Raw genomic sequence first — 11,842 nt, forward strand, 5'->3', positions numbered from 1 at the left:
TTGATGGTTAAAATAAATATCTTTCTTATGGTCTCAAATTTCAGTGTTTCAAATATCAGTCAAAAATAGCTTTCACACATGCTGTATTTCTCAAACTCTTGCCATATCCATGAACTGCATCCATTTAGATGACACTAACTTGAAGTATTCGGCGTCACTATAGTCTGCAGCAGCTCTGCCTTCTGCTCCCCTGCTTTAGTTTCCATATTTATCCACTCTTTTAAATTCCCTCTTCGATCTCTGCTCATTGGCCCCTGTTTAGTTTGTTCCCTGGTGTGATATCGTTCTCCTGGTGCATTACAGATGATTATTCTAGGATGGAATGAGTCGCAATATGTCTCCAATCCATTATTGATCCGTGATTAACTAGAGTTCAACAGGGTTCATAGGGTCAAATCCCCCACCCCCAAATATGTTTAATGACCATTTACCAAATACCTCTAAAAGATTAAAGAAAGCTTTTCCCCTTACACCCGCTGCATGTTCCTGTCAGTAACAGCGACACAACACAACAGCCTTGCAGGACTCCCAAGTTGAAGTTGTTGCTTCTGTTTCCTCCACGTATGCACACTCACAGCATCACTGATCACATGTTAAATATAAACCAGAGTGTTACTGCCGGTGTTGATGAACATTTCTGGTCAGGGTGATCTCAGATATTTTATCGTGTGTTTTTGCTCAGAATGTACACACTTGCAAAAGTGGCAATTCTTAAACATGTGTGTGAATTGTGTGTGGCACCCGGTCCTTATCGCGCTGCACACTTGTGTTGTGTTTTACTGATACATCCTTCATTGAGATAGTTGTTTAAGACTTGATACGGAAAATAAAAGAGAAAATGTGTTTGTTTCCAATCCCCAAAGTGTGACTGAAGATTTCACCCTTGACCCCAGAACATTTAAATATTCTGGATAAATGTTCAAATGTTCATCACATATATATATATATATATATATATATATATATATATATATATATATATATATATATATAATTCAAAGTCAAATTATTCCGACAGTACGTGTTGTGGTGGACATTTTTCACAGTGCCTTTGAAATTGAGTTTGAATTGACTGTAAGAGTGGGACTGATGATAATGCAGGCCGGAGGTAAGAGAAGCCTGATAGCTCCCCCTGCACCCCCCTATGCCTTAAACAGCCATCTGTATCACTCAGGGAAAGCTTCCTCGAGACAGCTCTGCAGACCCACTGATCCTGATGCATTTTGACACTGATGGTGTCTACAACTGACCTTTGGGATGTCGAGTGCACTCAAACAACACTTGCTGCATGTGTTTATGTACCAGAGACCGTCTAATGAGGATGTATCTGCAGCTAGCCAACTCCAGGAGCAAGTGCCAGAATGCAGCTGCTGCCACCAGGGCTGGAATCGCAGCTTCTTGCCTCACTCATGTCGAGTAACTTTGGGACATTCTTCCCCAGATAAACTCATCACACATTTTTGGCATTCTTGTAGTTTGTTTAGTGTGATAATGTTGCTATTTATGAGCTTGAATACACTCAAACATGTTCCTGTATTCAATGTGTGTTCGCCTCATCAACCATGTTTGGTGATATCTTATACCATGCCTATGGACTGGAAGACTATTATAAACTGGTGTCATGTTTTGAGTTATTGTCGGGCAATTTTGATTGGGAGAAAATAGTTTGATCATGGTTAAATAAGCAAAACGTATGCCGCAAATATAAGCCTTAATGCACAGTAGCCCACCACGACTCAAACGTTTGGAATTGAAATCTCAGCTTCCACAGTGTGACTTTGCACCTCATTGTCAAAGTGCTCTTGAATTTGAATATCTTGATATTTTAGACACTGGTGAGAACATGTAATCAAGCAATCTTTTTCTTGTCAGGCTTCAAGTAATGCGTAATTAGTGCAAGGACTAATGAGCATCCTCTGGGGAACCACAGGCAGATGGGCGGGGCTTCGGTGCGTGAGTCGACACAGAGAGGCGACTCTTTGACCTAAACAACAATAGTGGCTCGAGGTTAGCCTACATGCTGCAATAGCATTGGTTATATCAGAACTGGAGAATATTTCTTCAATGAAATAAGAGCAAAGAGGTTCCGTTTAAACAGTTTAAAACCAGAAGATATTCTGTTAATACACTGTATACACTTTCATTTTTATTTAAATTTAAATTTGTAGTATTATTTAAATTCTTAAATGTAATATGTTCTGCCCTGCTATTTTATTTTATGGTATATATTGTAAACATGTTTGCTGCTGCTTCAAAGACATTTCCCCCTGGGGATGAATAAAGTACATATCTAATCTAACAACAAAAATAAGCGTGAAATTCTAATATTGAAGTAGCTAGAAAGAGAGCACGATTAGAATAAGAATGAATCCGTTATCAAAAATTATCATTCACATGTGAAAATGTCTTTGTGAAAAATATAAAAAAGCAGAATAGAACGACAACGCCATATTGGTGGGGCTTTTAAAACGTGGAAAACATAACCTTTCTCTCTAGAAAAAAATAGTAACAAAAACATGTTCAAACTCTTAATACAGCAAAGCTCAGAATCCATCATCCCTGACAGAGGCAGCTGTATTTGTATGTTGCTCGCCTTCCAGCTCTAGAACAGACTCCTGAGGCAGACTCAGACTCTGATAATGGTCTTGATGTAATCTCAGTGTTGGAGCCTATTCAGCTGAACTGATAAGCACAATAATATAATAAGTAGTTGTGAGAAGAAGAAAAAAAACACATTAGAGTCCAAGCCAAAGTATACCCCCCCCCCCCCCCCCCCCCCTTCAAGATAACCTGTATGAAGTTTCGGCAACACATTCCAGTGTGAATCCAACCCTGAAGGACAAGAAAGTGTAAGCACAGGAGACTGCAGCTCTTTCAGTTCCACTCCGGGGAGAGACTGTGAGGATGTTTGTTGTGCTGGAAGAAGTGAAGCAGCTTTGGAGTCGGTGTGAAATCTCAGCGCCACACTCCACTTTATATGCCCTCGCTGTGCTCTGGGGAGGGGGTTTACATCATTAAATATTCACATTGCACTCACAGGACATCACCTGAGGAAAGGTTTACCTGGCCAACACCTGTCCAATGTTTGCTTTCCATCAGAGTGCACTCTGGACATACCTGCGGTTCAGCGGAAAGATTCACCTTGGGAGGTCTTCAACCTTGGCATTAAGGGCAGATGAAACCCCCCCCTGTGTGTGGGATGTCACTCGCGCAAAAATACCAACTCCATAATCAAATGGGATTGTTCCCATGCAGCAGTATTTAAAATGTTGCTTTTTGCTTGCCTTGCTCACTTAACCAAACAGATTTATCACACTCCTCTCTTTGACGGTCCTTTTGTCAACGCTCCCAAAAATGAATCTATTCTAATGTATTCTAAATACATTGCGCTTGCTCGTTCGGTGACCGTTCTTTTTAAATGATTGAGGACATCGTCGCTCTACGGGGAGGAGTTTGTTGAAGAAAGAAAAAGCACTCATTTACCACCAAAATGCCAGCTAAACGCGTTTTCTCCTCAAACTGCTGTGATTGGGTGACAAATGGTTGGTAGGATACCGCAGTTAAAACTTAAAAGTGCAACACATTTGAGGCACTATCGCTGACACCTCGTTATTTTTGAGACAGTGACAGGTTTTGGATTTAGTGGGGTGGAGTTTGACTCACTTTCTGTATGTCCATGGATTACCATTATGTCTTGATTCCCAATTATCCTCCATGTTGGCAGGTGGGAGAAATCTGTGGAATGGAAATGCCTCTCGCTCAATTTTTGCTAAATCATTGCTCTGGTGCAATTTCCAAGCAACATGTATGCAACTGTAATAATCTCATGAGTGAGGATTTCGGTTTCCCAATTAGCATTTTGACCTTGAAGTTTCACACACACACACACACACACACACACACACACACAGTGCAATCTGTCAGCCCTCTGTGTCGATGACGTGCTCACGGGCCTTCTAACTGTGTTTGTTTTGGCTGCAGGAACTTCTACTACATCACCATGCTGCGAGACCCGGTCTCCCGCTACCTGAGCGAGTGGAAACACGTCCAGCGCGGGGCCACGTGGAAGACCGCCCTCCACATGTGCGACGGACGCTCGCCTACCCAGGACGAGCTGCCCACCTGCTACAACGGGGACGACTGGTCCGGTGTTACGCTGACAGAGTTCATGAACTGCCCGTCCAACCTCGCCAATAACCGGCAGGTCCGCATGCTGGCTGACCTCAGCCTGGTGGGCTGCTACAACCTGTCCTCTATGAACGAGAGCCAGCGCAACCACATTCTTTTGAGCAGCGCCATGAGCAACCTGAAGAACATGGCCTTCTACGGCCTCACTGAGTTCCAACGCAAGACGCAGTACCTGTTTGAGCGGACGTTCAGCCTGCGCTTCATCGCCGCGTTCACGCAGATCAACAGCACGCGAGCCGCCAACGTGGACCTGAGCGAGCCCGTGCGCAGACGCATCGAGGAGCTCAACTATTTGGATGTGCAGCTCTACGAGTACGCAAAGGACCTGTTCCTCCAGCGTTTCCAGTTCACCCGCCAGAGGGAGCACCAGGAGGTGCGCTTGAAGAGGCGCGAGGAGAGGCGTTGGCTGAGGGAGCAGAAAGAGCAGGGCAGGCCATGGCCGCCCAAACATAAAGGGGGAGGAAATGGAGGCGGGAGAAGGGGAGGAGGGCTGGAGAAAGGGAGTGAGAGGGACTTCCCCACCACCACTGAGGATTACACGAGCCAAGTGGCCCGTTGGTGAGGCTTCGGTCTTCAGAGAGAGGAGCAAGAGAGAGATTCCTCAGACTTTGTTTAAACCTTTGACTTTCTCTCGCACATCCTCTGTCGCTCTGTTTTTGCCTCACCATTAATCTGTCTCCTGCATCTGTCTGTTTCTCAGCTTCAGTGTAATCCGAGTGCTCTGCTGTTTCTTTATGAAAACTGCCACGTCTGTGAGTCTCACAGCAGCTCTGCCTTGGACTGCCCTTTGGTGTCTTAAATCTTTAAATGCTGTTTATACATTTTTTCGTCATTTGATTTTGGCCTTGGTCATTTCTCATTGGTTGAATAAGACAGTAAACTGAGGTGTAAGAAGAAGAAAAAAAACAATCAAAAGAAGCTGCTATAGACTGCAATGAATGCAACTGCTAGAAAAAACACTTGAATGATGTAGTTGTAAAGGAACTGATGGTTGCATGTCCCACATTAACATTATATTGCAATCTCCAAACGATGTACTATACTGTGAGCCAAAGTTAATGAAATAAATTGCAATCAATGACAATGAAACCCTTTCTCGAGACCATGCTGTATGCATGCATGTTTTAAACCAAATTATAGAAGACCATCTGATGCTTATTAGGTTACAATCCAATATATATGTGTAATTTTCTGAAATGTAATACCTTGCAGACTTTAACACGTCTCTCAAAGATAACATGTTCACACCACGCCAATCGTACAGTCACACAGAGTGCATCCTGCTGTGCGACATAGCTTCAGTCTTTCCCCGTACTTTAGGTAAAACATTTTCTTTTACATGAAAAAAAAAAAGGAAAGGTGTAATACATTTTTGAAGTAGTGGTGTTGCAGAGATACATAGTTGGTAAATAGTACAGGTGATGAAATGTGTCAGTGTGGCTGGGTGTATGGCCTGACTGTGAATGAGATGATCAGCATTCAGCTCTCACGCCCCTCCCCGTCACACCGGCTGCTTTTACATGTTTGTGGAGCTGACGGCGACTGCACTGTGGGCAGCGGGAGCGCTTTCATGCCAGCCGAGCACCAGCCAGCAAAAAAAAACAGCAGCCTCAAAGCAGTTAGAAAGCGTGTCTGTCATTTATTTCTTTTGCCCGATAGTTTCCCGTCCTTCAAATCCAATCAGCGTGGCAATACGTGAAGATGAAAGAGGGCTTGTTTTTATCTGCTTAAATAGGCTTCAATGATGCTTTTTATGCCTCTTATCTCATATTCACTCAAAATCCCTGCTTATCAAATTAAATGTTCACTAAATGTCAACATGGAAGTGGGACTGCTGCTTTCCATTTCTGGTTTCTTCTCTGATTGCAGTAACTTATGAAATACCTCAGAGGGCACAGTCTAATTTCATTTACAAGAATTGCCTGCTTGTCGTCTTGTTTGAATGATCATCTAGCAGCTCGTGCAGTGAATGTGTTGAAATGAATACTGGTTTACGCTGTCAGGAGTTGTATTGGTGCACTTGTCTGTACGGATGCACTTAGTTGGAGTTCAGTGAGTGTGTGGATGGCTGGATGAGAACAAAGACGAGGTGTATAGCACATTAATACAACTTCAAGTGTTTCAATGGGAGCTACAGCTTTGAATAGTGAATCGTTTCGAGTAGAATTTAAAACTGAATTCATCAGGTTTGCATTGTCGCAGTGACATAGGTTGGTGGCAAATAATGTTAAATATATCAAATGATAAAAGGGTCATTCTGGATTATTTCTGTTTCCATTCTTTGTTACTTTATACAATTCAAAGGCTCTTTGAAATCAACTATATTCATTTGACAGCTGTAGTTGCTAGTTAGATTGTAAATACATGCAACGTGAAAATATGCTACTTATATGTTGACCATTAACAATAATCCAATTATATAAAATGCATTTGATATATTCTGCTTAATGCTAAATTACACTTTACATACCATACAATAGTTATGATTAAATAAACAACAAACACCATTTTTAGGTAGAATTTAACCGTCAACAATCTGTTTCATCAGAATTGTTTGGGTCTTGGTTTTATACATCATTGTAAAACACACCATGCAAGTAATTAAATTAGTCAATTACATTAAAAATCCTAAGTAAAATGAATTCATAAAACTGAGCTCATAGTAATAAGCTGATTAAGAAAATATGCTTGAGAGAATAAAAGATAATTACTTTTGTGTTTTTACACACGACTTTTTCAGTAAAAGCATTTTGACCTGTCATAGCAGTAAATCACATGTGTGAATAATACAATGAATGATGACTGCATTCCATCTAGCTACTTCAGTCCTGGTATTATTATTTTTATTGTTGTTGATATTAGTAGCACCTGTGCTCAAGTCAAAATGCCTGCTGCGGATAAAGGTTATATATAAATGATATGAGACTGACGGATTTCTTTTAAAAATGGTAATTGCCTTATTTTGGAAATTTCTTTTAATAAACCAACAAGCAGCACTGCTGTGTGACAAGCTGTAGGAATTACAATGTTCCCCGGTGACAGATGGCATGAGCACGGCATGAACCAGTCGAGGTGCTGTATAGCTATTAATGAAACACTTGCTGTCAATGTGCTATATACCAAGTTATATATATACATATATAGTTGTGTGTAAATTTCCGAAAACATTGCGGTGGGATCGCTGGCTGCAAAGACAGGTGTGTCTTACTGTGTCTGTCATCATGTGTCTGCGTTGTTGTCATCATTAGCACGTGCTGCGCGGCCTTAACGCTTCCTGTGAGACGCAGTCAACAGACTGGTCAATACAGAGCAACGGAAGGAACCGAAATGGTTGGACATGTTGAAGAAGTAAGTGTTACGGTGTAAGAAAGCTATGCGACACCACGGAGATCAGAAAAGAACAATAATTAGCACATTTCACCCAGCTTGTGTGTTCCCACCTGCAATTAGAGGTTGCCATGGTGATGGTAACTGCTGAGTGATTCTTGGGTCAGACAGATTATTTAATAGGAGATTAAGATGAGAAGCATCACTCAAACTCGACTTTATTACTTAAAATGTGTCATTCATATGTCTTTATTTTTACATTTTGACAGTGAGTGGACTGTTGTGAAATATGTGGTTATAGTTTGGGAAGTAGAGCGAGCTGAGAAAAGTCCCCTGTTATGCTTTGCTTCTGAAATGAATCAGTCGACATTGCAGTCGACGGACAGATGGCACTTCTGCCACTTCGGCTCGCTGTGGACGTCTGTTCGCTCAGAAAGTTACATTGTTCCAAAGACCACACATTGCTCTATACGTGTTGATGAAATAATTATGTATGAAGAGTGAAAAGGAAATGTTGAAGAGAAATGTAACACTGAAACCCCAGTCCGCATGCCATGTCCCAACAATCTGTCCATTCATTTGAATGAGGTAAGAATTCACGAAAAACTTTAAATAGTTGATAATAGTATGAAAGATGCAAACCCCAAAAAAATGTACTTGCGATAATATCTTCAATGAGCTGAACATTTTGAACATAGAAAATGAAGTCTCTACATTGAATGGTGTTGATGTAGTTAGGTGCCAAAAAAAGAAGGAGACCAATTAAGTTCATTTACTTTGCATCCATGCCTTAGCATAATCAACAATATATGTAGATAGAAATGTGAATGCTTATTATTTCTGGGATTTCTTAATATTTGTTATCATCAAATGATTTCCTAAAAGACTTTCCACCAATTTTGAAATTGTAAAAGTGAAAACTCTCAGACTATGGTGGTGTAAATAAAGTGAGTGTGTGTGTGTGTGTGTGTGACATTCCCAGAAAAGTGTGACATGCCTCTTTGTTTGGAGCATTGTAATGAACTTGTACTGCCACTTCATATCTCTGAGAATCTGATTTCTCTGTATTTATTTGTTTTTTTTAATATAATTTAATATAACTGTTGCTAAGGAATGGCTTTGTCTGGTGGAAAAAATATCAGTATTACCAACACCTCAGTTTTAATGGAAGAGAGCTTTCTTAGTGTAAGAATGTCTATGTACATGTTTAAAGTCTTGTGATGAAATGAACAGTCTAAAAATACTTTTGGCTTGTAATATTTAATCTGCCATTTTTTTCAAAATAAGTGACTTCTGCTTAAGATATCTGAAATAAATGCATCGAATGGCCATGACATTATAATGTGTGTCGTTTTTTTATGTTCTCAACCTAGATATCTACTAATGAATATATATGTGTGTGGGTGTTTTGCCAGAACGTCTGTCTTCCTAAAGACATGTTCACAATTGATTCCAGAAGGAAACCAAAGAAAGCTACTTTAAGGTATAGGTCATAACTGTCTGTTGCTTATTTGGGTTAAGAGAAATAATATTTGTTTTAACAATTAACACTTGAAATGGCACGGTAGTATAAAATGTAAACCATACTTTGGTGTTTCATTGTTACCTCTTTACTTAAGATTTCATTAAACATCTTTTAGGGCGTGTGATATTCAGTTAAATTTTTTTTTAGCCCATATCTGATCTTGCATAGATATGTATTTCAATTATGGTGACTGTAATTTACTTAGCGTCAAAAGAAAAATATGCAACATTGTCTTCCGATGTAGACAGAACCACCAGCAAGACTCCTTCGCTGACTTCTTTTCATCTTGCAAAAGGTCAAGAAGAAATACAGAACAAACGTTTAGCGCTGCACATTTACCGAGTTATTATTCATCTGCATATTTTCATTTCTTCTGATGTGAAGGAATAACAAGGTGAGCAGGTATCTGGTGCTTTTATCAAGCCTAATTAAAGATAAGTACAGTGCTTTTCTCAGGAAATGGCTTTATATTTCCTCTTCTTATTATCTCTTTTCTATTAACCCAAATAAGCAACAGACAGTTACATTACTTTTAGGCCAGAAAACTATTTTTTTATTGAAAAATATATCTGTAGATACAGTGATAACAGGACACATGTAATGTATATGTATTAGCAAACTTTTAATTATTAAAGTAGGGTATATGTTTTTGATAAATTGCTCCTCGAAAAGTAGCGTGAACTGTAACAAATGTATTATTTTACTGTTACTAGATCACTGATTTGGTTAGGATCTAATCAGGAAGTGCAAGAATATTTTTAGAGAAATACATTTCCGTTGACCAACAAAGCAAAATGCCTCAGAGACATATTGCCCGTGTGCTTTGGTGTTTTCCAAAGCACACTTCCCATTATCACTCTGTTTACTGACATACAGAGACGGCTTCCCTCCAGCTTGTACTGTGGCTGGCTCAGCGTTTCAGCTACTGACTGCAGCAAATCATTTCCAACCCAGACGGTAGGCCTGTATTATTTTCGGTAATGAGCGGAGAAAGTGTGTAATGACTTGAAGAAGAACAAAAATGCACCGTTGCCCGAAGACAGTTGCTTTCGTTTCTGAACTTTTAAAGTGATTTCGGTGCCTCATAATGATGTGAAAACATGTAGAATGAACATCATCATCATCATCATCATCAACAGTTATTACATTTACCACTTTATTCAGATTGGGGAAAAAACAAGAAATGTGCTTTGTTTTTACTGTTCAATAACATAATGAAACAAAATAGGTACAACAACAACAAAAAAGATCACAAGATCAGATCTACGGAAAAATGATCTTAGAATCACAATAATGTTCGCATAAATAGAAATTCCCCCGAAAGACAAACTTTGCTTTTGTTTAAAGTTCATATTCCCCATAATTGCTTTGATCTGGACCAGGCTGAGCTTGTATTGTCAGATCACAAAACAGTACAAGCAAGACTGAATATCGATATTGATCCTCATTTTAACATGCATGTCATCTATTTACCCACATTGCACCCCTCAGTCAGCAGAGGATGTGAAAGCTTGCATCCCAATACTAACACCTAACTATTGGGTTTCTGGAACAGCCTGCACCCCCTTTTGAGCTTCTGGGTTTGTCAATTTGAGAACATATATTTTAGAGAAGACTGACATCTACAGGCCTTATGATAGAATTGCTGCTTATATTGTGTCCCCTGGTTGTTCTACTGGCTGTTACTTCCTCAAACACGCAAGAAACCCCCAGTTTTTATTATGACATTTTTTTCCACCATCAATAATGAATGGACGGGATGGAAAAAGAAATGCGCCTGTCTCTCATTCTCAAACACAACCATCAGCGCAGCTTTGCTTCTTTTACTATTCTTACCACTAGATGGGAGTGTTGCTCACGACAATTAAATGAGCTGCGGGTACAGTGTACAGTACAACCAAACTGTACACTGTGCTCTTCTTGAGATGAATAAACTGTTAAAAAGCAAAGGGCAGCATGGCTAGTGCATATCACTGATCAGTGTTGTCTTGGAAGAGACATTGCAACTGGATAGGATTGAGTTTTTTTATTAAATCTTATTTGTAGTAAAACAGATCAGTAGTGACATGACAATAAATACATAACAAAAAATAGTATCTCCAAATCTTTTTCAGGTATTAACTAACAGTGACTTCTCAAGTGAGTTTAATTTCAAGTTAAGCAGGTGGACAGCAGTTTATGTTGAAAATATATGTTTATTAACCCACAATGCACAGGTTAATTTTGTGAAAGTGTATGTGACATCTGAATCAAAAGAACTCGGAGTGTGAGATGTAATGTGAACAACAAACAGGGCTAAGGCCAAATAAATGAAAGCAGGGATTGCTGCATTCTCTTTTTTTTTTTTATATCTGAGTCATTTTGACAGTGACATTTTCCTCAAGGGGAGCAATGTGGTGACCTTTCCCAGTGAAACTTGATGCCACATCTCCAGTGTTTTTAAGTGATCTGTCAGTATGACAGGACAAATAATCTCATCTTTTGCTTCAAGAAGCCTGGAGAAATATAAAAGGAAGGTAATCAATCAATTAGTCACAACTGGTTGTTGTGGGTGTGTGTGTTTTGCATGAGCACCAACAATGGCTGAATAACTTTACAACAAGTAAAATGTTACATTCGCCACACACTGACGTCACACACATTTTTGAAGTACAACATTTTGAAGTACAAAATTAATATGCTAAATTACATTGATTTATTTTTATTTTCCCTCCCTGAATAAACATTGACATGCCACTCAAAGCATTCAAAACTGTGATGTTTTCATAATTTTCAGTTAAAGGAGCTCCTCCTAACCCCATA

At 39.6% G+C, this 11,842-nt stretch overlaps 1 protein-coding gene across 1 annotated transcript in view; it reads left to right on the forward strand.

The window, feature by feature from the left end:
- Window positions 1-8,853, forward strand: part of hs6st3b (heparan sulfate 6-O-sulfotransferase 3b) — a 58,786-nt gene extending 49,933 nt beyond the window's left edge. The window contains exon 2 of the mRNA XM_034562114.1: window positions 3,982-8,853. Within this exon, the coding sequence (XP_034418005.1) occupies window positions 3,982-4,750 (769 nt within the window). The 3' untranslated portion in view covers window positions 4,751-8,853. The remainder of the gene's footprint in view (window positions 1-3,981) is intronic.
- Window positions 8,854-11,842: the final 2,989 nt, after the last annotated feature.

The sequence above is a fragment of the Cyclopterus lumpus genome, chromosome 21 (genome assembly GCF_009769545.1).
Source record: "Cyclopterus lumpus isolate fCycLum1 chromosome 21, fCycLum1.pri, whole genome shotgun sequence".
NCBI classification, from domain to species: Eukaryota; Metazoa; Chordata; class Actinopteri; order Perciformes; family Cyclopteridae; genus Cyclopterus; species Cyclopterus lumpus.